Here is a 26,121-nt window from a genome sequence, read left to right as displayed (position 1 = left end):
TATAAGTGTAACTTGAACATTAATATATCTGGTTAGCGAGCTTGCTGCCTATTTGATTCTAAGTTTGACTGATATGTAGGCAATAGATTTATGTTGTAATATTAAACATTCATTAAAGAAGGAAAACGGTGCTCTGTCGAATTGTGCTACACGGTCAAACTGTGCTACCCTAGTGTATATTTAACTGTAAAAATACAAAAGAAGCTCCTAAGAGCATGTTCCCAGTAGAACTCATAGTATGTAGTAAATTTGGAGAGCATTAGTCAGTAACATACTTAAGTTGCTTTTATATATTTTTTATTATATTTAATATTTTTATTTATATATAAATAATAGTTAATGTATTTAATACATTTTTATTTTTTATTTTATTTTTACATGCAATGACAGGGGGGTTTAGGTTGTTTAATGCACCAAAAATAGATCACTTAAAAAAAAAAAAAAAAAGAAATAGAAAGAGTCATCTGTGATGCCTGTGATGCCACCTCATCTGTGATGCCTTTTATAGTGCCACATGAGAGATAGGACTCAGCAGAGATGGAAGGCTTTAGACCTTCCGTAAACCATATAGAGCTGGCAATTTACCTTCTAATGGGAAGACTGGAGGGAGTAGCCACTGAAAGAGGCTGTAGTAAAAGTCTGGAAAAGCATCACAAATGATTACTGCAAAAGTTTAGTGATGTCAGTTGGTCACAGGCTTGATGCAGCTGTTGCAAGAATTTGCAACTAAATATAAGTCTTATTCACTTTACTCTATTTTAAGTTTGTCTGTTTCAATACTTTTGCTCGCAGGAAAAATGGGGTTTCAGACAAAAGGTGCTATCTTTAAAACTGTATAATATTTAGATATAAAGAACTGGAAATAAAAACCTGAAATGTTAATTATTTGTCTCGTATTCATCTATTACATTCATGTCAAACCCAGATGTTTTCAATCTACAGCAGAAATAAATGGATTGGCCTCACTGTAAGTAACAGCACAACATAACATATTATGTATTGTCAGTCAAAATTGACTGGTTTTATATTATTACATTATAAAGGCTCAAAATGACATTTGAAAAACTGATCTATGTTACAAAAATGTTTTCACACACATTGATGAACAACAGCCACAACTAAAATAGCGCATTCCCCAAAAGAAAGTTGCTATGATGTTTTCAGCTTAGTTGCTCAGGTGTTGCTAAACACACTGTAAAACATGCAACCAAGATAACTGAGCGAAAAGCCTTTACAAAGGTCTGAGCATCAATATATTTTAAGTGGAGTCAGAAAGTAAACATTTGGGCAAATGAGGTACCAAGCTTTTTTTTTATGTAAAAATACATAAACATTTACAGTGTTATTGCTGTGGTACCCTGAGTGTTTGGTTTGTTTTTATCGTCTGCAGATAAAAACATTTTGCACCACATTTATTCTTCTAATAAAAAATCTATCTGTAATAGTCCTGAATCTCACAATCAGTCTGAACAATATGCAGATGGAACACTGCCATTCGAAAACTACAAAATAAGATATTCTTCTAACAGAACAGAACATCTCCTTCTGAAGAACTTCGAGCCTATTTCTAGCCTGGATTCACCTCCATACACACCACAAACGTGCTGTGCTTACATACATGTCCATGTGACATAGGATCATGTTTCTCTTAAGTATAATACATGTATTAGATTATATTTAATTGTTTTAAAAATAATATTTAATACATTTATTATAGAGTCACCTTACTATTTCTAAGGACTAGTCTTTTTTAACAGGAACACAAAAAAGTTACAGAATTGAACAAAGTGCCCAAACATTCATGACAATGATGAAAATAGGTTCTTCACAGGGCATCTGAACAAAGTCATGGAACCAGAAGAATTAGATAAAATGAACTGAAACTATTTTCAAGGAAAAAAAATAAGAGAAGAGAAATGAGCTTTTAAGAAATTGTCCACACTGCTTACACTGTAAGCCAAGTTTATTAAAAGACACATTGAGACATCTTCTTAAAAATGTCAGGCCTCCAATGTTAAAGCAAAAATTTTCTTCTAGATTAATTCTTAGGAGACAAATGATCTGAAACATTCTTTAAAAATGTACAAGTACATTCCTAACACATTGTGCTATCAGTACATAAGATTAGATGGTTCATATTAATGCTAAATTCTAACATACATAGTAGATATTCCTTTTGAATTACACATGCTAACATTTTTCAGATAATTGCCTACAAAAGCAGGAATAAAGACACTAGAAGTAAGTGCTACGTTCTGTTTAAATACAGTAATGTATGGAGTGCAGGTCATAAAGATGGCACAGTATCTGCGTCCTAGCATCCCAGATGCATGGGACCTGTAACATGTGGGACCTGTAGGGGCTGTATGGCCAATTGGGAACCAGAAGGTTTTGTTTACGAGTTCTATGTTGACTCCACATGTGAATGTCAGTAATGGAAGCAGGGTGGGTTAAACCTGGGCCTCATCTGGGTTGTTCACTGCAATCAGGCCTAGATGGACCTTAAGTGAGATTAGGATGAGGATATATATATAAATATCATTACTTTTAGATGGAATTACACAAATGCTATATTTAAACTGAGAATCACTTTATAATATATTAATTTGGGACAACTGCTGTATTGTTAAAAAACAAAAATTTTTGGGAAGTCTGATCATGTGCAGTTGAGTTGAACTCACCAAACCACACACCATGGAAAAGGAACTTTCAGTCGCCAGCACATGACCTGCTTTTCTGTCACCAAATAGCTGCCTAGTGGAAGCCAAGTAGGTCAGCTGAAAGTCCAAGTTGCTTCCCTGCCACCAGTAGTTGGACTGGCTTCTGTTTTATAATCGTTCATGTTCTAGTGTTAACTGGTCCATCCAAAATTAGCGCTGGTCCACTGCTTAGTTTATTCTTAGGTTTAGTTATTTATTTACTGTAGGATCTTACAATAACATATCTTGATTTCAACAGCTGAGAATCTCAGAGAGCTGCTGAAGTAGCGCAATGTCCCCCTAACAGCACGACCTTGGCTTTCCTTCAGATAAAAGGTCTCAGTGTGTTTCAGTAGAATGTATTGTTCTTAAATAAACTCTTAAATGCAAGAACACTCTACAGATTGAGTGAATTTAAAGATAGTATAACATTGTTAAAATGTTACAGTTCATGTTGGCCTCAGGCTGTGTTGTAGTAATGCAATTAAAAACGCTCAATAAATCAACAGCTCACATTCTTCTCATTCTTCAAGAAAAGACAACACAAACGTTCTCCTTGTTCACTCTTCACCATCCACGACAGCTGTGTGGACATGGATTAGTCCTTGCCTTCGCTCCACATTATAATGATCTCGCCCTTTGCTCCCTGAACCTATTGACAGAGTTATGATTGGCAACAAACATGACGGTGTACAGTGTACACCTGGTAAAACAGTACAGGTATGGATAGGACCGTACCATTCAAAGTGTATAGTATCCTTTGCTGCTTTAAATACAGCAACCAGCAGCTTGCAACAGTCATTTCACAATGAGGTCTTCTATGGTAATATTTTGAGTCTTTTAACACTTAGATGAGCACCACTCTTATAACCGTTACATATGGTGACTGTGCTAGAGTGTGTAACATCGCAGCATTGACGGTGGAGAGGAAGCCAAAAGGCCTGTGTAAATGTGCTTTAAGGGGTATCTGTGATTGACATAACTATAGTCCTTTGTGCTTCAAAGATGTCCTTGCTGATGTACAGAGCAATAAGGCCACTACAGCTGTTAGTTTCACAGCGTCTCCCCTTGTTTCAAGGTTGAAGGAAGGTCGCTTGCTGGAGTGCACAGAACTCGTAATCTCTGAGGAAGATAAAAGGTTACAGGTTATGACACAACTAAAAGATTATGACGTCGTCATTTAAATGATGTACAGATCAAAGATTTTCTGGCAGAGGAAAGAGTCACAGGGTCATACTGGCAGCTTAATGGTTGAGTAAAGGTATTGGAATGCAGTGAAGAACAGGACATACCTGTTTCAGTGAGCCTTTAGATCTGAGGAGAGCATAGATCATCCAAAGAGGAACCAGGAGGGTCGAAGAGAGAGTGAACCAACAACCAATAGCATAGCCCCACCATGGATACTCAATTGTGTTGTTAAACTTCAGAGGAGTGAATTTGACCAGAGAGAACACAAATGTAGCCTGAAAAAACAAAATATATACATGAAATACATATAGAGTTTTGGTCATATAACCAGTGTCCTGGCCAAGTCAAAGGTATTCTCATACAGGTATACTTACTGTGCACACTACAGGAGTGACGTACTTCCAACAGTACTTTGCTAAGGACAATGGCCTATAGCCAATCATGTCTGCAATATTATCATACAGACGATCAGCACCTATAAGAAATGGAAAATTGACAGCAATCATTGTGCAATGTAGATATGCATACAGTACTGATTATATAGCCATTGTATACTCACTGAATACATAATGCTCCCTATAAACCCACCCATTACAAACTTAATCTACAGTACTTTCTATACACCCAAAACACGTACAAGCATGCACACTAATCAAAATGTGTACTCACCATATACCCACCCTACACACATGGACTGTAAAACGGCAAACAGTAGCAGAGTCATTCCACTGCAGGCATAGTAATCAAACAACTGGAAAATGTACAGGCCACCCTGCAGAACAAAACCAGCAGTCAAAGGAAATTTTTGTGAAAGAAAAACACACAAGCTAATTCATGGACTGCCTACTGTTACTTATAAATCGGCCAGTGTAATAGCTATCTAGTCTAGAGTTTACAGAGTATGTGACACACTTTACAGAAACACTGACCTTTATTTTAATTCTAACCCCGTATTACACTACTAGTATTTTTAATTAGAAAATGTTTTTATTATTACAGCACATACACTATGTCCTTATGTTGGAAAAGCAATCTAATTAATGCAGTACTCTAAACCAATACTCTAAAACCTAATCAAGTCTTTCTGGGACAGTAGAGACAGTAACTCAAAAAAAAAATCTTAAAAAACAGTGAGTGAGCAGGTGTCCCAATACTTGTCCATATTGTGTAGATAGTACAATATGTCTCACTGCACACTGGCAGATGATGTTTTGTGTGTTCTATACACTGCTAACCACTGTTGTGGTGCATTAAAAGTGCCAGATGACATCTCAATCCACAGTATGTAATGCAGAGAGAATAAGCATAAACACCTCAGTCACCATGATCAGGCCTATAAAAAAGCTTATAGTGCAGATCAGGAGAAGGAAGAACTTGCGTCGATGACCCGAGAGAAAGAAGGATGGGTACAGATCAGTTATGGCTGTCATCAGGGCCTCCAAACCCACAAACTAGAAAAGAAAAGGAAATGTTTTTTCAATGCACTACTTGGATTTTCTTTCAAAAAACATTTTTACCTGGAAAAAAAATGAAAAGATTTAAAACCAATTTAATGCCACACTGACTGTAATAATTCAATGCACTGTGTTAAGGCTGCGTCATATTTATGCTTTCTCGGGTGACTCAAAGCATTAACTGTAGAGGGAGCCCTAGAGCAAAAAATATCAGTAAACATTCCTAAATAAGAATGCATTTTACAAGATGTTTTTTTACTGACCTCACTGTCCAAGCCCAGCAGAATAATCATAACGAAGAAACAAATAGCCCATAATTGGGGTACAGGCATCATTGCAACAGCTCTAGGGTATGCAATAAAGGCCAACCCAGGACCTGAAAAAACATACAGAAAAGACAGATGGCAGGGGTATTGTTAAAACGCTCAGTGACTGTGTGTGATGATTGATTTTGAGTAGCAAAAACAAACACTGGGCCTGTAGAGTTCCAACTACAACCTGCAACTCTGTTTAACATAACTTAATCAGAAGTCACTTATTGGCCAAATCAAATGCATCCACATTAGGGAAGGGTCACGGCCTGTTAGTTTAAGTATATGCTGGGATGTATCTACTATTTTTCATACAGTCATACCAGCTCATAACATTACTATAGTCTATGGGAGTAATGGGGAGGGGATCTCTATACGCTACAAAAGTCATTCCATCTAAAAAACGATTCAGTTTCAATTTGCAAGAACACTTACAAATTAAGCGAACACTGTTCGCACGTTTTATTGAAACGTACAATAAACATTAAACAGTCAGTCTAATGATTAAAAAGGTTTAACACAGAAAAGCTAAAATGATATTTTTACCACAGAATGCACTGAAAGTCTGTCTGACTAAAAGCTCACTTTCGATAGAAACAATTGATTGACTGCTGCTGGATGGAATTTAACTGTAGAAAACTGAAATGAAAGCTTTATTATGTGGTATGTTTGTTCTGTAGCTAGCTCACTCGCCAAGTTAGCTTTGTTTAGCTATCAGACAGCTAACCGACTAACCGACATGATAACTAACAATAAAAACACATTACTGAGAGAGTGAGGTCCAGCGACTGGTGCTGTAGTGACTGAAAGGCATAACGTAAATGTTTTTTGTGTGTTTGTGTGTGGAGGTCAACTAACTAGCATTAGCTATCAGGCTAAGAGCCAACACTAAACTGAAGCACACAAATTTATAAACTAGAGTTCAAATCTGATAGCACACAGTCAAGTGTTTAACTGTTTTTATGGAACATCTTGCAGACTGGTTCATCAATTTTTTGTGACTTTTTGAACATTTGAACTGAGCACATTTCCAGGCTCATAACTATGGTGGGACTGTACATTTTTCCACCTGTTTTCCAGTGACTTTCTTAAATGCACATGAAGAAATAGTCATGTACTAAATAGACCCAGAACAGGAATTCGGTACATTAAACACATCATAATTTACAAAAAACATCAATATTACCATTATACCAGAAAACCCTATGTTGGATATACAGATGCATCTCAAAAAATTAGAATATCATTGAAAAGTTACCTTATTTCAGTAATTCTGTTCAAAATGTGAAATTCCAAACCATCACTGATTGTGAAAACTTCACAATAGACATCAAGCAGCTTGGACTATGTGCCTCTACACCCTTTCTCCAAACTTTGGCCCTTGATTTCCAAATGAAATGCAAAACTTACTGATGGTCAGTGATGGTTTGGAGAGACATTTCATCTGCTGGTGTTGTTCCACTGTGTTATATCAAGTCCAAAAACAGGTCAGTGTTTTCCTGGAAAATGTTACAGCACCTCATGCTTCTCTCTGCTGACAACTTTTATGGAGATGCGCATTTCAATTTCCAGCAGGCCTTAGCACACTGCCACAAGTACTAATTGGTCTAATATTCTAATTGTCTGAGATACTGACTTTATTAGCTATAAGCCATAAATATCAACAATAAAAGAAATAAAAGCTTAAAATACATCTATATAATATATGCCTTTCACATTTTGAACTGAATTAATGAAAGTAACTTTTCAATGATATTCTTTTTTTTTTAAATGCACCTGTATGTGCAGGTTGGAATTATGCTCTGTAGGATGATACATATTCAGAAAGAGGGTTGGTGATTACTTAAAGAAAAAAAAACAAAATATCCAGTCACCTGACTCTGCCACCAATGAGATGTCTGTCCCCTGTTCATAGGCCATAAAGCCCAGCACAGAGAAAATGGCAAAGCCAGCCACAAAGCTGGTCCCGCTGTTCAACAGGCACAGATACACACAGTCTCTGCAAAGTTAAGACCCAACAGACTAAGCATTATTCATCAAAGGCACATACACACATTCCAAAAGCAGGAAATTGCAATGCGTTCCATTGTTAGAAAAAGGTCTCAAGTCCACTTAATAAGAAGGTATTAAGGGTATTAAAACATTCAAGAAAACAAAAAAAAACCACAGAAAACTATGTGCTGTTTTTGCTTTTTTCTGCTCACTTGTAGCAGTTGTTGTTGTACTTGTTGTAACTTCCCAGAGCAGTGAGGCACCCAATGCAGATAGCGTAGGAGTAAAAGATCTGTGTTCCAGCATCCATCCACACCTACATGGCAAGAGAGAATGAATGAGCTCTCACAACTCACTGACAGGCTGACAGAGAAATACTACAGAAAACTCTGTGTAACTCTGTATTGGTAACCAATGAAACCATAGCAAGTGATTGTTAACCCAAATCTGGAACACGTTCAAATCTGTACAAAGGTTTCCACACAGCAACAGTGACAACAACAACTGAATTCATGCTTATAGCAGGCAATGACAAGACATTTAATTTCTCCTTTTGCAATGTTGGGTTCTATTACACCAAGGCATGAACCAGTGTCAGTGAACTGAATCATTTTATGCTCCAAAATTTCACATTTATTTATGTGTTCACCTATTTTTAACCAGGGTGGTCACATTAAGTAAAAGCTTTAAGGGTCAGTTTCCCCAGATAGGGATTAAGCACACATATACTATATTTTTCTTTCAACAGTAAATCTCCATTAAAAAAAAAACAAAACAAAAAAACAAAAATGCTATATAGTTTTTGTGTTCTGTTGCAAAATTATAAAAGCTGCTGTGCCAAATTCAGATCTTACCGCTGAAATGTCAAAACACACAAACATAAGAATATTAACTACTATATGTATAAAAGACACGGGACGCTTGTTTTAATTAGCTACTTTATGGTCCACCTATAACTGAAACAGGCACGTTATTAAAAAAAAAAAAAACATTTAAATGATGTGAAGCTTTATATTTTCATAAAATCTAAAATATTCAAACAATATGCATTGAATGTAGAGATCTATTTATTTAACTATTTCTACTTGTCTGTTAAAGAAAACCTGAGATTAATCAAATATATTCTATATTTCTATTGTAGTTTAGTTTGAAGTCTGAAAGATTTGTACCTGTGGGTCTAAGAGGCGTGAAGGATCTGGATAGAGGTAGAATACAATGCCATCAATGGCTCCAGGCAGCGTGATTCCACGCACAAGCAGCACCACCAGCATCACATAAGGAAAGGTAGCAGTAAAATAGACAACCTGATAGACATAAACAGAAAGCAGTGATTTCTATTTGTCAAATCCGGTAAAATTGCTTCATATGAACAAAATGTGCTTGCAAAAGGTTATTATGCTAAATAAATACATTTAATACATTTGTAGAAAATAATATATTTAAATCAGCCATTATTAGTCTGCTTTTTTACATTCGCTTTTTACACAGCTCCAAGGCTGTAAACAGTACACGCTTTTGAGCTTCAATATAAATAACTATCCTACAACAGTTCCAGTGCTAAATATCATAATTACATATAAGGTTAAGCAAAACTGTACAAATTCCAACCTTGCCAGTAGACTTTACTCCCTTCCATACACAGAAGTAGCAAATGATCCAGGCCAGCAGCAAACATAGAGCCAGCTCCCACCTCAAACTGCCCAGCTCATGCAAACTATCTGTGATATTTAGCACCCTCCTCCTGAAAAACATTAACACAGCATTCATTCATTCATTCATTCATTAATCATACAATCATGTTACTGTACATACATCACAAAAATAACTCACTCCCAGAACTCTGTAACAGGAGACGTTGCATTCTGTGGTTTGCTCAGGTTAAAACCGCCCATGCTGTCAAACTCAAAACAGTTTTCTGTAAAAAGAGATTTTTTTAAAAGTATTTTTATTTAAGAAAAACAACAAAAACACACCTAAAAATATAGTAAAGTAGAGAAAACAGGACCACAGAATGTTAGCACTCCTGTAACACTTTAAATTACCTGTGTTCCATGTGTTTCTGCAGCTAGCCCATGGCAACTGAGAGCTAAAGGAGGAAAATAGATAAAAGAATGCCCAAGCCAGGATGATGATGTAGTAGATGCTGGAATACAATACGACCACCTGACTCCCATAGCCCAACCCTGTAAAATACATAAATAAATAAATAAATAAATACATTTAAAAAAGAAATAAGATAAAATGAGGCTTAGACAATGGTAATGCAACACTTTGAAGATAACCAGTGCTGTTTCTGAACTTTTGATGTCAGATGTCATGTCAAACTTGGGTCCACTCTCTTAGTCAAATTTTATTGTATACAAGACTGAACATGAATCATTTTATTCACTGTGGTATAGACATTACTTAAGTACTAAAATGAACAGAATAAAACATTAATGTGCAATGAAGAGCAGAAATAGAATGTTTAAAACTAAGTGAAAATAATTTGTGTTCAAATTATTTATTTTTCTAAAAGCAACTTAAAAACTGATCTAAGGAGCTTCTTATGACAAGTGATGGACTTCTGAATGGAATTATTTGTTTGAATGAATTGACTAAAATGAGTGGCCCAAAGTTTGACATTGTTCAAATATGCTCAAATGTGCTTAGAAGAATTTAGATACTAATATTGCAGATTAACATATTTTGTACTTGCTTTTTAAGCTACAAAGCTAAAAATCCTTTTTTAATCATCTTATTAAAAGGCTATATTCTCACCTTCAAACAATGGGCAAATTTTTCTCCAACAGGTGATGCTCCCCTGAGCGGTGTACTGACCGAGTGAGATCTCCAAGAGGAACAGTGGAATGCCACAGGCAACCAAGAAGACCACATATGGAATGAAAAACACTCCTGTAGGACAAAGTCAACATTTTAGTCTTATTTACGGCTCCAGTGATTTAGGCATGTGGCACACAGCAGAACAGTGCTTCAGTTGTTAAATAAACTCAAAAATGTTTTGATTAAGATTTGGCAACAGTACAAGCTTAATTCACATAATTGACAGAGATCAAGGGCTGTATCAACAATGCAGTTTTACATGTGCATAGTTTCCAAATATCCCCACAGAAATGTTAAAACTTTAATATTCACTTAAAAATCATGTGATTATATATATATATATATATATATATATATATATATATATATATTTTTTTTTTTTTTTATCAGTCAGCCTACCTCCTCCATTCTTGTAGCACAGGTAGGGAAACCTCCACACATTTCCCAGTCCAATAATCTGTCCAGCCACAGCCAAGATAAATTCCACTTTACTTGACCACTGTCCCCTCTCCTGAGTTTTCTGCTCAGTAATCACTTTTCCTGACTCCATATAAGCCAGTTTAAACTGCACCTCTGGATCATAAGGCACCGCCATGTCACTGCAAGAAGGTAAAATAGATTTAGGCTTCTGCATATCTACAGCTACACAAGGTCTAATACAGAGTAAATTAAAAGCCTTTTGATTGTCCCAGTCTGAGAAAGATTGAGCTCTGGACTCTTGTTATATACAGTATGTAAAGTGCATTTAAGTTGCTGACTTAACTTTTAACAAAATAGTTGCTAAAAGTGAAAGTTTAACTTTTCAGTGGTAAACTAGGTTACATTTACATTAACTCCATGTATGTAAATGTAGGCTGGTAGGTGAGTGCATATCTGTTTGTTTGAGCACCTGTTCAGACAAAGGGAGCAGATTGAATTCTAGCCAAGAACCTTTGTACATAAATACAAGACTAACACATTCCCGAGCCTATTGACTTACACTGTGTTTCTAAAGAAAACATGATGGACACTAGACCGGAACATTTCCCGTAATCACTCTTTTAAATCCACTCAGTGGCACACACTACTTGGCAACCACATCCAGAATGTCCAAACTCCACACTGTGCTGCTGAATTTAACCTCTGATCCAGATATAAGCTAAATTAACACAGGGGCCATAAATAACCAATATAACAGGGGAGTAGTGTACTATTGATTACTGTCTAGCAAAAGCGGGAAAGCACAATGCTTGTGTTTAATAATATTTTACAGCACACAGTAAAATCGATAGTGTTAAAATCACAGTGTAAACATTTTTTGACTCCCTGGGTGTTATCCTAACAACTCTCAGTGTTACAATTCACGTCAAGTTGGAATTATTTGCCAGAATTAACAAATTTAAACAAATTCTTCTTTCAGCGATAGCAGCAGGTGTGTCTTTTTCCTTTAAACTCTCCAATTTGATAAGTAGTGACATTAAATATATTTTGTATTGTTTTACCTTGTATAAAATGTGTTTTTAATTCTAAATATTATTTATTAATGTAGTAAAACGAAGTCTCAAAATGCCCTTTAGTTAGTTAGTTAGTTAGTAAGCTAGCTAGCTAACCTACCTAACACAAGCTGAGGTGAAACAGGAAATTTCTCACAATAAATTGGCTAGCGAAGCTAGCTAAGGAGAAGAGTTAACGAACATTCTCTTAAACACCTAAACTTGCTCAGCTAGCTGAAATAGGGACTTCTTAAAAGAAACAGCTAAACTAGCTGGTTAGCTAGCAATGAGGTGGAAGACTTCCACAAGTTAAACAAAAAGTGCGAAAAAGTGCGCTCAAGCTACAGCTAACGTAGCGTTATCTAGCTTTGACTTGGGTTAAATGGGGAACCTCTTGCCAGAAAAAGGTAGGTTAGCTAACTTAGCTAGCTAGCCTTAGCTTACATGAAACAGGCAACTTATCGCAAAAAACAACCTAAAGTTAAATAGCTAGCTAGCTGAGGTGAACGCTAGCTATTTAGCTAAGTGGCACAGTCATTAAATTCTGGCGTCTGAAGTCCCAGCATGTAGGCTAGCTAGATAACTTCTGTAGCTACCATTTAAGTTTTTTTCTGGTCCACCTTACACTACGCAATAGGTAAGTTTTGCGCTGCGTTCGAAATTACTCCTGTTGTAACCTACTGCAACTTGATTCATATCTATGAATGTGTTTAAATGTGATGCATTTTAAATAAAAATACCAAGAACCTGAACAATAAAAAGGGTATGTTTTCAATGTCATTAATACTAAATTAACACTTTAATACTGTGATATTTACTTTTTGTAGTGTGGGACCATATATACTCCAAACAGTGTACAATGAACTCTTTAGGTGTTGCTATAACACTAATGAACAACACTAGCATGAGTAAATGGTACACTGCACAGTGTCATATTATCATTAAACATTTAACACTGCTATCAGTGTAATTTTTACACTTTGTAGAGTGGGACCATATATGCTCCGAAGTAGTGTTAACGTTAAAGTTGATCCAGAACTGCTAATTTTACTGTGTATGTATATTACTTTAAAACCCTTACAGCAAAGAATGGGTTATTGTTTTTACATTAAAATCTACCCCATAGAAAGCAAATGACAACATATGATAAGTAGTGTTTGTCCTGGTGAAATTCCACATTCCTGGCCCAGGCTTGTCTGATTTTTTCCAGCAATCACTACCACGGAATATTTTCTCCCTTAGGTCAAACTGACCGAGATAAGTAGTGATACATCAACTATTGATGCTGCAACAGTCAAGTCTCATACTAAACAAGTATCAGGGAGACATTAACAGTAGGAATGTGGAATCACTTGCATATGCTCCAACTATAAGAGTATAATAAATATGTACTGTTCATCAAATTGAGACACACAACTAAAAAATTAGTTGAGCTTACAAAGTCTACGGATTATCTGTAACCAGTCACTTTATTATCATAAACTGGTCTGACATTTTTTTACAGTCTATACATTCTTCTATACATGCAAAACCTGCTTCAGAATGCATTGAAAATCTCACGTATAGAAGCCCATTATTTGACTACAAGCTTTTGTCATTTCTTTAGTATTCCCACACTACAGCTTAACTGATTTATAAGCACCCTCAAATTGCTGAAGTTTATCTTGGTGCTCTGAATGAAAGTAGAACTAAAGAGTTAATTTTAAACAAAACAAAGCTACACGGTAACACCATGACCTTTAGTATCATCACTGTGTCACTGCAAACATTATCTGTGATACGTCTAACATGGACACTTTTATCATGGAGACTCCAACAAGTTGGTGATAAATTGGAATTACTTAAGAATGCTCCAGTTACAAGTATGCACACTAGTTCTTAGTTTTGCATCTCAGTTTGGTCAACAATACATATTGAACTGATCCATCTTAAAAAAGCCCTCGCAAACGTGGAGCAGGTAAAACTGCTCAGACAATGGGCAAGATATTTATTCCATAACCTTCTGTCTGAATTTATTCTCTTTATTTTTTAAGGCTTTCCCCAAACTGCGTGCCTTTTAACAATGAAGCACTGAGCTCTTGCTGGGATTTGCACTTATGACCACCTAACAGTCAAACAACATAAGATCATTCTAGTGGAGAAATTAAACTACATAAAAATAGTTCTGAGTATATGCAACTTTCTGTTCTTTTCTTGAAGACTGAAATATAGATGTTTCATAGCTCTAGAGTGGTGTAACTGTCTAGCTCTCCACTTGTCAAGTGACAGAGCTTCATGTGATGCAGGACATTCTAACCTACATATGGGATTAAAGAGTAAACAATTTACTTAACAACAAAATATACACAATACTCATTTAATCAACTAAATATATATTGTTCACACACATAGTGAACCTTCTAGTGTTAACACTGTGTGTGTGCTGTGAGTCATATTACACTAACAGTGTTGAATAAACACTGGAAAATCTGCTGTGTAGCTGACATGCAGAAGACCATGATGTCCATGATTTTAAATGTTTAAAATAAACGTTTAGCAAAACAAGGCCCTAATTTGTCTTCGCATGTCTTTAAGCCATCCTCCAAATGTTTTCAAAATTCCAAAGTAGATAACTTACTGATTTAACAGCAGACTGAATTTAGGACAAAACTGTAGGACACAGCTCAAGACCAACTGGTCAACCTGACAAAAATACCCCATGCTGACTGGGAGAATGATTTCTTTGTGTTTTTTTTGCCATTTTGTTACTGTGATTGGTATTAAAAGCCCTAGGTTTCATTGCCCCCATACCTACAGATAACCTGCAAAATTGTGTAAGGTAAACTTTTGTATAAAATAAGTTTAAGTCTACTATCATCAACTATTGTTTTAGTTTAATTGTCTCTTCTAAAGAAGGCCATCTGATCTGATTAAATCAAAAAGCACTCCACCAATCCCACACCACACTATAGTTCACCATAGTTCTGCAAACGTTCCTCATGTTGCATGGCGAGGTTTAAGGAGAAGTTCAAACAAACCAAAGCTACACAGGAACACCATGACCTTCTGTCTCATCACTGTGACACAGTGCACTGCTCGCGCTATCCGGGATCAGAGCATCACCAGTCCAGCACATCAAGTGCAGCCTCGCGAGTCTACTCAAGTCTAATAAAGAGGAGGAGAAGGTTTCCGCAGCCAAACGGAGCAAGAGAACGTGGCGGATCAGCCTGATCGCTAGCTAAAAACTGTTATAAGCAAAAAACCTGCCCGGGAGAGTCGCGATACACTACAGGAACTACAGGAAGAGACGCAGCAACTGCGCCTTCCCCGTGCCCTTTGGCCTACATTCAGACGCGCACACACAGCTCGACTACAAAACAGTGGCTCGCGTGTATTCCTCAAAAGCCGGCAAGAGCCAAACATGTTCTCCTACAGCTAGCTAAACCCCCACAGACACACACGCTAGCCGGGATACTTTCCACAGCGTCCCCCTCCTCACTCCCTTTAGACCTAATACAGCGGAAACTCTGCTAGTGCAGAGAGAAAGAGAGAATAGCAGTAGGGTGAAGAGGATACCTGCTGGAGGCAGAAGTTTATAGAGCCGCTCTGGAGCGAGTTTGCCGCGGGAATTCAAACTGAGGTGTTTGGCTCCTTCCTGTCTTTATAAGATCATGGACCGGCCCTCTTTCTGTTCCTTGTGGGCTGCCGGCAAGTCCGTAAACACATTTAAAGCAGCACATATGTGGCTATATGAGGGTGTAAATGTGTGAGCGCGCGCGCGGGAGTGGGTGGGTCTGAGAGACACTGGAAGGCGGAGCCTAACGGGAGCAGCTGGGCCCTCCTCTGACCCGCCTCCGCTCCCTCAGCAAGGGCTGGTATTAAGGGTAAGGGGGTTGTGAACATAAAATTTGTGATAGGTACATACTGCCCTACATAAGTTAGTGTATATATATATAAATATATATGTATATGTATATGTATATGTATATATATATACAGTATTTTGCAAATGTTTTAGGCACCAGTGGGAATTTCAGTAAGTGTTTAATAAAACACTAGTATTACAATAAATACAAACAGTTATTTTACAAAATATCTCTACTCATCTGAGTTTAATAGAATTATTTCTGGTTCTCATCATATCAACACCTGGTTTGGTAAATTGGTAAATTTGGTAAATCAGGTGAGCTGCTGACGGAACTGAACACATGCACATGCTGGCTGAGGGCATTCAGGAGATAAATCTGGAACTACACTTTGTTCTTCAGCTTGTCTCACAAGATATAACATACTTAGTTAAAAATAAGAAATTCCTTGTTACCTTTTAATGTATGTATGTTTATTTGCATCTTCATACTAGGCTACATGCATCTGCTATTTTCTTGCTGGAGTGTGGATGGGACTAAACTGAACAGCATTTTGAATAGAGATTTCCCATTTAAATAATTCAATGTTTATTCAATGTTCTTTGCTACCTAAGCCAGCTTATTTGGCTTCATCTTATTAACACTATGATTTCATATGTCAAACTTAGACGTTAGAACAAAAAAGCTCAAGTGTAGTAGTACTAATACATATTATCAGTACCACCATTATCTCTGATGTTTTATCATTCTCAATTATTTTTTTGTGAATTTCCCTTATTGTCATGTAAGATCCAATGCTTACAATAACAATCTTTGTTGAGTATTTTTAACAACAAATTCTCAGACAGACCTAAAATGTCAGCTGTAAGCCCTTTTGCCTGTTAACAGCTTTCAGCAAACTATGAAAATCATTTTACCTCCGTTTTGCATTTTGAAAATCAAGTACAACTTTAAATCAGGGAAATGAATCTTGTTGTTTCGTCCCACCACGAAACAGCCTTTTCATATATTGGTAATGCCACTTTAAAAACAGCTGTGAGAAGTCCTCAATGCAAGTCAACGGCAAGTGCCACTGTGTGGGCGTGGCCTACATGCGCTCTGTCTTTAGAAACGACGGCACCAATGAATGTGGCATCAGGACTAGAGTGCCTATATTTACATACTCATTTGCATTCGGCTCTTTGATTGGATGCTGCTTTCTGCACTGTTCCATATGGCTCCATGCCTTCATGACTTAATCATTCAGGAAAATCTCGACTTATATCTGTTATTGAAACCAGATAACAACCTGGAGAAGTCTTCTGTGAATCTCTTACATAAACCCCCCTGTGTATACCTATTTATACTGAAACTTGACGGGAAGGAGGGAGGAAGGGGTGGGTGGGGTAGGGAATTGGGGTAACTATCGTCTGTCATGATGGCCCAGTTCAAAGAAGTCGTTTGTCATATCGCGTCTGCTGTGTACATGGCGTGCTAGATAGCTTGCATAACTCGTGACTTAAGTTTACACGTATAAACTGCTCACTACTAATAAGTTTATAATCTGTACTACTGCCCACTATCACACAGCAGCTGTACTGAGCATAATAAACAACTTCTGTATTCTGGGACTGTACTATAACAACAAACACAGCAACAACAAAAGTACTTGCTTCTAAATGTGCTGAGGTAAAACAAATTAAACTAATGTAAAAGTACCTTTCTGCTCTGCTGGGTCAGTGGTTTTGTGTAATATATGTGTTTAGACACACATTTTCATTATTTTTTAAATAAAAATATATTGTCCTACATTGTAAATTAATACTGAAGGCTTCCAGAGTGGAGGAAGGTATCATGTATTAAACTTAAATGTTTAATACAAAGCATTTAGGTGGAATCTTATCTGATGTGCAGTTAACTTGCAGTTTCTGAGACTAGTTAACATATCCTGTGTGGTTCTGATGAGAGCCAGTTTCACCAATACAGATTTTAAAGGTCTTTGCGACTGCACTTGAGGATACTTTCAAAGTTCTTGAGATGTTTCAGATGGACTGAACTTGATTTCCTAAAGTATTTTTTTCTTTACTTAATTGATTAGTTCTTGCCATTCCATGAATATGAACATTACTCGAAAAGGGCTATTCACTGTATACCAATTCTACCTTTTCACAACTTTACAACTGATGCTCTCAAACACATTTAGAGGCAAGACATTCAAGTCAGTAACTCTTGAGCACAGCTTAACTGAAAGTTTGAAATAACTGCTGTCTCTATAGCAGTGTTTGGTGTGTTTTTTTTTTCCTTTTTATGTGTTTTTCTTTCTCTCCTCTTCTCTTGTGTATGTTTTTTCAGGTGCTGCTGTTAGTGGGTGACGGGATATGCTGATTAACTGGCCTGATATGGGGGCTGACTAAACACTGTTATTTGGCCCCTTTGCTTTCTGCCTACCTGCTGCACTGAGAGAATGCTTGTTAAGGTATAGCTGGGGCTTCATGTGTGTCTTTCTAAATGCACTAATCTTTGTGAGACCTCTAAACTCGGAAGTTATGCAGAAGAATATGAACTTCAGACCAGGAACTGAATTCCTTGACTTGAAACCACAAGGGGTTTTTGTTAGAAAGGCATGTTGGGTCTTTCTTAGTAAGGCATGTTAGTAATGTTTTGTGAAAGGTGTTGGGATTGTTTTAGGCTTAGTCTATCAATGTTGCTTTCGTAGCCAAATAAAATGAATGTACTTTTTGACATTCTGCCAAATGTTGCTAAAATGAGCTGTAGAGCTTGATCCTCAAGTTTCCTGTTCTCTTTTAGAATTTTTACTTTCTAGTCCTCTGGCATCTGAATCTGAAATGTGGCCTTGCTACTTTACACTGAGCATATTTCAGCATGATAATTGGGTTCAGGACTAAGCTTAAATGCTTTTTTTTCAGGAGCGTCAACACACTTGCTTACACTCACTAGTTATTTGGCCCATTTGTAAAGGAAAAGTCCTAAAATTAACCTACATTTCTAGCTTAAATCACAAGTTTTTAGCTGTAAGCTAATTTTAACTAAACTCTCTAATCTTTGCTCGCAGTGCCACATTTCTTTCTCCCCAGTTTGGAAGGCCAATTACCCATCCCACTCATTAGGCCTTCCCCATCACTAGTAATGCTCCAAACACTGGGGGATTAAGATAGCACGTGCCTCTTTTCAACTGCTGCTGATGTAGCATTATCCGTTAGCCAGCACAGCAGAGGACAGTACTGCAACCCAGCTATGATACATAAGCTAATAGAAGCCTGTGCTGACCGACGATACATTATGAGTGATGTCAAGGCCAAAGGGCAAGGCCAAACAATTGCTCCCTAAGGCACTTGCTGTCATATTTTACATATTCTGCATACTGCGTTCTGCATATTATTCATTTATTAATCTTTATAAATATATGTCTTCCTGTTCCTGAGTCATTATGTGCCTACCCAAAATTACTGGGGATTTGGTGCCAGTTCACTGCGGAGCATTGCCAATTCACTCTCTGTGTATGAGAAAACCCAGGCAGACATGAGAGAAAACATTAAACTAGTGACAGGACTACAAACAGGGACAATAGAGAACAGGCCCTGATTTCTACACAGCATAATACTGAGTCTGCATTTTAGGGGTGGCAGATGGCAGTGCTTTAATCACCTCTTATTTGACCTCAGGGCATCATATGATGCTATAAGCATGATGTTCTTCTTTACCATCTCTGCTCTGTAGATACTGCAGCTCTTGATAGGTTTTAAATCACCCACTGCACATCATTTAGGAAGGAGCTCTTGATACTTTACTCTTTTTCAGCAGCAAGGTCTCAGCTTTCAGGTTTTAGCTTTGCTAAGCAAATGACATAGACACAGACACACACACACATACACACACGTATATATATGTATGTAAACATATATGTTTATATATATAAAATTTTGGCTGACTGCCTTGTGGTCGGACACATGAACCTAGAGACCAGGTCTGCTTGTTGACCAGAGACTTTTTTAATGCTGGACTGTTTGCCTGTGTTACTAAGTATTGCTCTTGTTTTCTTAGAACATAACAGGTACTTCTTCCCTGACTGTTTTTACTCTATTTATTTGTTCAGCTTTAGTTTTGGATCTTTGCTATTTTGGATTGAGTGTTTTGATATCTTCACTTGCTGTTGTTTTTGGCGACCCCTCTATGAATTGTTGACTCTATTACTTTGTTTTTACTTTGGCTTGTTTTTTCACCATGTTTTTGGATGACATTATTGTCATTAAAATCTCCTCATTAATTTTATCTGCAAACATCTGACAGGATTTCTGAATATTGCAGACACGTTATTTAGGAAGGGGACATTTGTTTGTTCATAAGCAGAAATAAGTAAGTAATATTTTTTTTAACACATTGCTGTTAAGAGGGTAACATCAGGTGATATCCCATTATGCCTTATCAATATGCTACTTTCATAAACTATTTTGCACTTTGAGTTTTGATTCAAGTTAGATTATAACACAGATTATATACAAATAACACTGGACTTCCTTGAGGAGAGGGATAGAAATTATGAAACAAATACAATGATGCAAAAAAATATCATCCCTGCTAAACAAATCCAGCTGATCATCCAGAGAAAACATACTGTATGCTGGTTAAAAAAGCTATTTAACCAATAGTTAGCTAGCTAACCTACATAGAGTTTTTTCTGGTTGACCAGCTGGATTTTTTTTCAGGGGTCTATATCTTTAGAGGCAATTTTTTTATATAATTATTTACCTTTATTACATATTTTTTGTGGTTGCTGGATGGTTGCTTTTGTATTGTTATGTAGTTGCTGTGAAATGCATCTACATACAGAAACTGTGCAGCTAAATAAAAAGATGTAAACTAGCCTGGTGTTGATATCTCAAACAAAATATTTGTCAGATAAGAAGCCTTATTACATTGATTAAAATAAGAAATATATATATAATGGATCCCAGAATTGTACCAGACATGGGAAGAGCTGTTTAGATTTGCGCATATCTGCAAACTGATACATAGTGTGTGTGAAACTAATAAATAATAGTAATATAACTAGATGTTCAAAGCAGCAAATTTAGCATTCTGGCCCGAAGATAATATTTTGTTAAGTCACCGTCAGTTTGACAAGTGAGTCTGTTACCACATTACTGAGGAAGTGACTGTAGAAAACAAAAAAAGTGTTTATAAAAGTTGTTCGAAGTAAAAACGGATGACAGAATGAAATTAAATCAATGTGTTAGAGAATGTGAGCAGTGTCCTTACATGATCCTGCGGCCTCCACAGACATGAAGTGGGGCCTTCTGGGGCCACTTTTCTCAGCTAGCTTCCTGAGTCCATGTGTTAATATTGTATAGAAAAGAATGATGACATCTGCAGGTCTGCAGAGTGGATTAAAGTCATGTAGGGATGTTAAGGAATTACCTAAAGTGTAACCTGTGAATACTTTAAATGTGATTTTGTAAGTGGGAATATCTTCAATAAAACTGAACTGGCCTTTCTATCAGTTGAAGACTGTGTTATGTTTTTGTTAGATATTGTAGTAACTATATTTTAGAGTTATAGTGTTCGCACTTTAGTTCTGACAATGTCTTGATAAATCAACAATGAACATTAGGCTACCACAAGCATGCATTATCATTAAGAATAAAGATTGCAATATTTAAAAATATATATAATTTTCACTTTTTTACAGGAGCAGGTAGAAGTTATTAGACGACTATAAATTATATAGGATTTTATAAGGAAGCATACAATCTGAAATAATTTTATTTCCAAAAGCAGCAAGCATCCCAAAACAGCAAGAAAGCATCTTGTATACACAGTTTTACTTATTTCACTGTGGCTATGTCCTGACTTTTTTATGAACAGCGCCACTCAGGGTGTATTAGCAGAGCAGTGTAAATGATGGCTTGCTGCCATCTACTGTTCCACTTTTGAAAAACAGAGACATTTTATTTCTTATCGGCTGTTATAATGTATCTTCCCTAGTTGATTCAGCATCTCTCTCTCTCTCTCTCTCTCTCTCTCTCTCTCTCTCTCTCTCTCTCTCTCTCTCTCTCTCTCTCTCTCTCTCTCTCTCTCTCTCTCTCTCTCTCTCTCTCTCTATCCTGACCCTTTCTGTGGTGAGATTAACTCAGACAGACTTTCATTTCACACTCCAACGAAGAATACTGCATTTATAAACGTTTGTTCGAGCCCCTTCTCAAGCTGTTCCATTGTTCATCTCCCTCCACAAATATTCCACCACATCACAGAATGCAAATCACTATGTAAATTAGGGATCGCCCAGCTCTGAAGGCTCGTTTTGTTCCTCTGTTCACTTTTGACGTCAAAGCTAGTTGAGTTACTACTGTAATACTCTATAGGAACCAAGAACACGAACAACCAAGGACTACTGTTTTATCACTATAGGCAAAAGTAAAGTAACCATTAGGGCTGTTATCTATTATCTAAATAACAAAAAAAAAAAAATAGCAGAAATTCTATATAAAATTGTACATAAAATTTTGTTAATTCCATGACTTTGTGCACACAGGACATCAGAACACACAAAATAAACTTTAATCATTTTAGTAAAGCTGTGAGCTTTTTATTTAAATTTTAACATTTTAATTTAAACTTTCTACAGACTTGGGGTTCATGGTAAAGAATTAAAGTAATTAGAATTGAATGGGTGACATTGCAAATTCTTTCCCCTCCAAAATAAATGGGCTACAAAAAACTTACTTTAGAAACAACCTGACACATATTACAGCCACCTGAAACCTTAGCAACAACCTGACAAACTTTGGCAACCATTTGGTTGAAAGATATTTTTGTGAAAAGGAAATTCTAGTTGTTAGAGCGGATCCTTAAATAGTTTAGAATTCATTATGTAATATGTTGAAGTTTTCAAGTGTAATTTAGGTTCTATATCCATGATTTACAAAAAAATATCATAGTGGTCAGTTTTAACTAGCAACACAAAATATGATATTTTGTGCCTCAACTAAAACTAAGTAAAATGATTTCAAAATAAATATTTATTGACACAAATGATTGTGATAAATAGCACAATGTGGGCCCAATTTTACACCCTGTGTGAGAGGACAATCAATGCTACTTTACACCCCATCAACTATTTTGGTGTCTATTTTCACACCTTTCAACTGCGTCATTTAAATGACGGTAAAGCTTATGAATATATCTACGTCGATGTGTGTCTGGAAATGAGCTGTGTTTAGGTCAATTTCTGTTGTGTTTCTATCTTGGCAATGGAAAACAAAGGTGCACCACTGACCCATTTGAACCCTGGCAACAGTTATAAGTCAGACATTCATTGCTATGTTGGCCACAGAGGCATGCACTCAGTGTACAAACATACATGCACAGTGCACAGACCCAAAATTTCTATAAACAATATAAGGACATAAAATAAAAGAACTAGAGGTGTGCCAAAAAATCGATTCACATAAGAATCTTGATTCTCATTTACTACGATTCAGAATCGATTTAAAATGTCCCAAAATCGATTCTGAGGGGCGGGTTTTGGACTGATTTTGGGCTGGGTATTTTTGTTGGACCTGGCAACCCGCTTGTCCCTTCAAACCGAGGTCTTCCAGACCCACACAGAGCGTAGTAGGTGTTTGAGAATCACCGGTAAGATGGCAGAACAAGCACTATATTACCTTAGATTAACGTGTAGTTTTAATGTTTTATGGCAGAATGCTTCATAACAAGCATAAAAAAGATCGCTAGTAGTTAGTTTCAGTAACTGTTAGCTAGCTAACAAGCTAACTTTCCAGTTCCACCTTAAATAACGCTACAGGTGGCTGCGGGCTGCAGCATTTAAGGCGGAACGGAAAAATAACAATAAGCTAATCAGAGCTCATTTCAGCTCCTCATCACAGAGGAATTAAGGAATGGACAATATGAATTAATTTCTCCACCTCCTGCCCCCTTTCTGAAGAAATACAACGACCTTAAATTAACTAGTTAATCAGCAGCTGCTCCTGAACTTTAGCGCTCCACTGCTATCATCACATCAGCCCAGCAGCGTCACCTACACACCACCGCTAGTAGCCTGGTAATAAAGCAGTGTTATTTATTATTTATTTATTGTTCATTAACGTCATTGTGATATCCCAGTGATTCCTCTGTCACTGAGGACCCACATTCCTGCACATTTTATTGTTTTTGTAACACATTACTTGCTCCAGGACCAGTGTATATTATGGAGGGTTTTTTTTTCAATAAGATTCATAAGCCAGAAGCAGAAATTTTTATAATTCAAATCGTTTTGAATCAAAAATCGATTTTGAATCGAATCGTGGCCCCCAAAATCGGAATCGAATCGAATCGTGAGATAGTAATCGATTCCCACCCCTAAAAAGAACACTGCTGTTGCTGTAAATAAGCTGCTCGCACACCATTACAGCATGAACGAGCAGGTTAATTGTCTCGCGCAGGAGCATCGCATCATTAAAATACTATTCCACCAAAGTCAGAGCGCACCTTGCTCTTAAAGCGAATAACAAGTGACACATTGATTTGGTTAATTTCACCTTGTGCCCAAAACAAACCCATGATTAATTAAGAAAATTAGTACATTAGTCTTTTGTGCATGACGCAAAGTATACTTTTAATGTAAATATGATACCGAAGACACAGTGACACTGTCCTAAATCCGGCTGTGCAGTGCACGGTTGACGACTCACCTATAGATCTCTACAATAGGGCCCTATGTTTCATATAAGTATTTTTATCGACAAAATAATCCAAAAAGTTGATTATAGATTAATCACAGCATTATATTTAAATTATTTTGGATTTCAATCATTTGCAATGGGGAAAGTCAGGTTTGTCCAGAAAAACAAAACAGTAATATGAATTGCACACCATCAAAATATTATTGTAACAGCAGTAATAGCAGTAATTTATAAGCAGTAATACTTACTAATCTCCATGCTGGATGTATGTACAACATCTCATAGACATCTTTACTGCTGGTTCTATTGCTGCCCTGCAGCAGGTCATTTTGATTTTTGGTTGGTGCTGTGCTCCTGTTTTGAATCAAAGGTTTATGCATGTAGGGGGTTCTGTCTTTTTTATTTATAACACAAATTACATAATACAGTTGGCTATCACTATTAATAAATAATGTTTTGCGTGAGTCTTGTTCTAAATCACACCAGACATTTCCCAGACACATTAGCTACTCATTAAATGATACTGTCTGTTGACTGTTAATTGTTGACTGTTGATCACATTTAGTTACGTTTAGTTAGTGTGTAGGTTGAATACTTCACACAACTGTAAGGTTTATATTACTGTATATAACAATATAAAATTAAATAAACTAAAACAACAATTAGTGCCAAACATTCTTAAATGTTCAAATTTCAAGGTAAGTAAAGTTAATAGGGTTTTATTGTCATTCCTTCATACAAGTACAGAGTTTAATAGCAAATATTTATGTTAGAAGAGATAGAGACAGTTTCAGTCTTGTGTTGAATGTGCATGTGTGTGAGGAATGGGAGGTGGGCAGTTAACTAATGTGTGTTGTGATGGGTGTGTTCAGTTCTGCCTCTGTGTATTTAGAAGTCTGATTGCCTGGGGGAAGAAGCTGTTGCAAACATAGATGCTACAGTTTTTTGCCAGACAAGGGTGGGGTCATCTACAATGAGGGCGGCTTTGCGGATGCAGTGTGTGGTGTAGATGTCTGTAATGAAGGTCTTAGAGACCCTGACGTTCTTCTCAGCTGTCCTCACAATCTGCTGTAGGGTCTTCTGACATGAGATGAGTTTTATAATCTGAGGCAGGTGGGGTGTGGCGAAGATCCTTTGAGACATCCTCGGTTGATCAGTTAGGATTATATGCAAACTGCAGTGGGACTATTGAGGAGGTTAGCTGGTTTTAGTTGTGCCTCATGAACAGCCTCTCAAAGCAGTTCATGATGATGGGAGTAACTGCAATGGGGTGATGGACATAGAGGCAGGACACTGGGGACTTCTGTGACATAGGAACAATGGTGGAATCCCATTGTCACCACTTAAAGAAGTGTTGAAAATATCTGTGAGAACATCTACCATCTGTTCTGCACAGCCACTGAGCACTCTGCCATGGGTTGACTTGCATGGGTGTGCTTTTTCTCTCTGATGGCTAATTGCCAGGATCTGGAGAAAATGAATCCCACCTGTTTTTTGTTACATAAACCCATATGTCACAGTTAGAGAGTAGACCTCAATGGAAAAAGACTTAACATACATTAAAAAGTTCTGTTCTTTGTTTGAATGTTGGCAAGCAGGTCTAATCCCACATTGAGAAGTCGCCATGGTAAGTCTTTGAGTGAACCTGTTCCCTCA

At 36.9% G+C, this 26,121-nt stretch overlaps 1 protein-coding gene across 2 annotated transcripts; it reads right to left on the bottom strand.

Moving 5' to 3' along the window:
* Positions 1–1,945: 1,945 nt before the first annotated feature.
* Positions 1,946–24,832, bottom strand: LOC103021651 (sodium- and chloride-dependent GABA transporter 2). Of its 2 annotated transcripts, none has more exons than XM_007254347.4 (15): positions 24,714–24,832; positions 10,867–11,066; positions 10,405–10,539; positions 9,687–9,827; positions 9,475–9,559; positions 9,253–9,385; positions 8,814–8,948; positions 7,857–7,960; positions 7,527–7,651; positions 5,605–5,717; positions 5,201–5,338; positions 4,557–4,659; positions 4,262–4,362; positions 3,992–4,162; positions 1,946–3,821 (listed from the first exon to the last, which is right to left on the bottom strand). In XM_007254347.4, the coding sequence occupies exons 1-15, from the start codon at positions 24,791–24,793 to the stop codon at positions 3,753–3,755; spliced, it is 1,833 nt and encodes a 610-aa protein (XP_007254409.2). In that variant the 5' UTR covers positions 24,794–24,832; the 3' UTR covers positions 1,946–3,752. The 2 variants fall into 2 exon arrangements, with proteins under 2 accessions (XP_007254409.2, XP_022531442.1); XM_022675721.2 differs by lacking the exon at positions 24,714–24,832 and adding an exon at positions 15,495–15,659.
* Positions 24,833–26,121: the final 1,289 nt, after the last annotated feature.

Source organism: Astyanax mexicanus, chromosome 5, assembly GCF_023375975.1.
Source record: "Astyanax mexicanus isolate ESR-SI-001 chromosome 5, AstMex3_surface, whole genome shotgun sequence".
NCBI lineage: Eukaryota > Metazoa > Chordata > Actinopteri > Characiformes > Acestrorhamphidae > Astyanax > Astyanax mexicanus.
The sequence above is the reverse complement of the archived record's forward strand: the minus strand, read 5'-3'. Positions and strand labels throughout refer to the sequence as shown.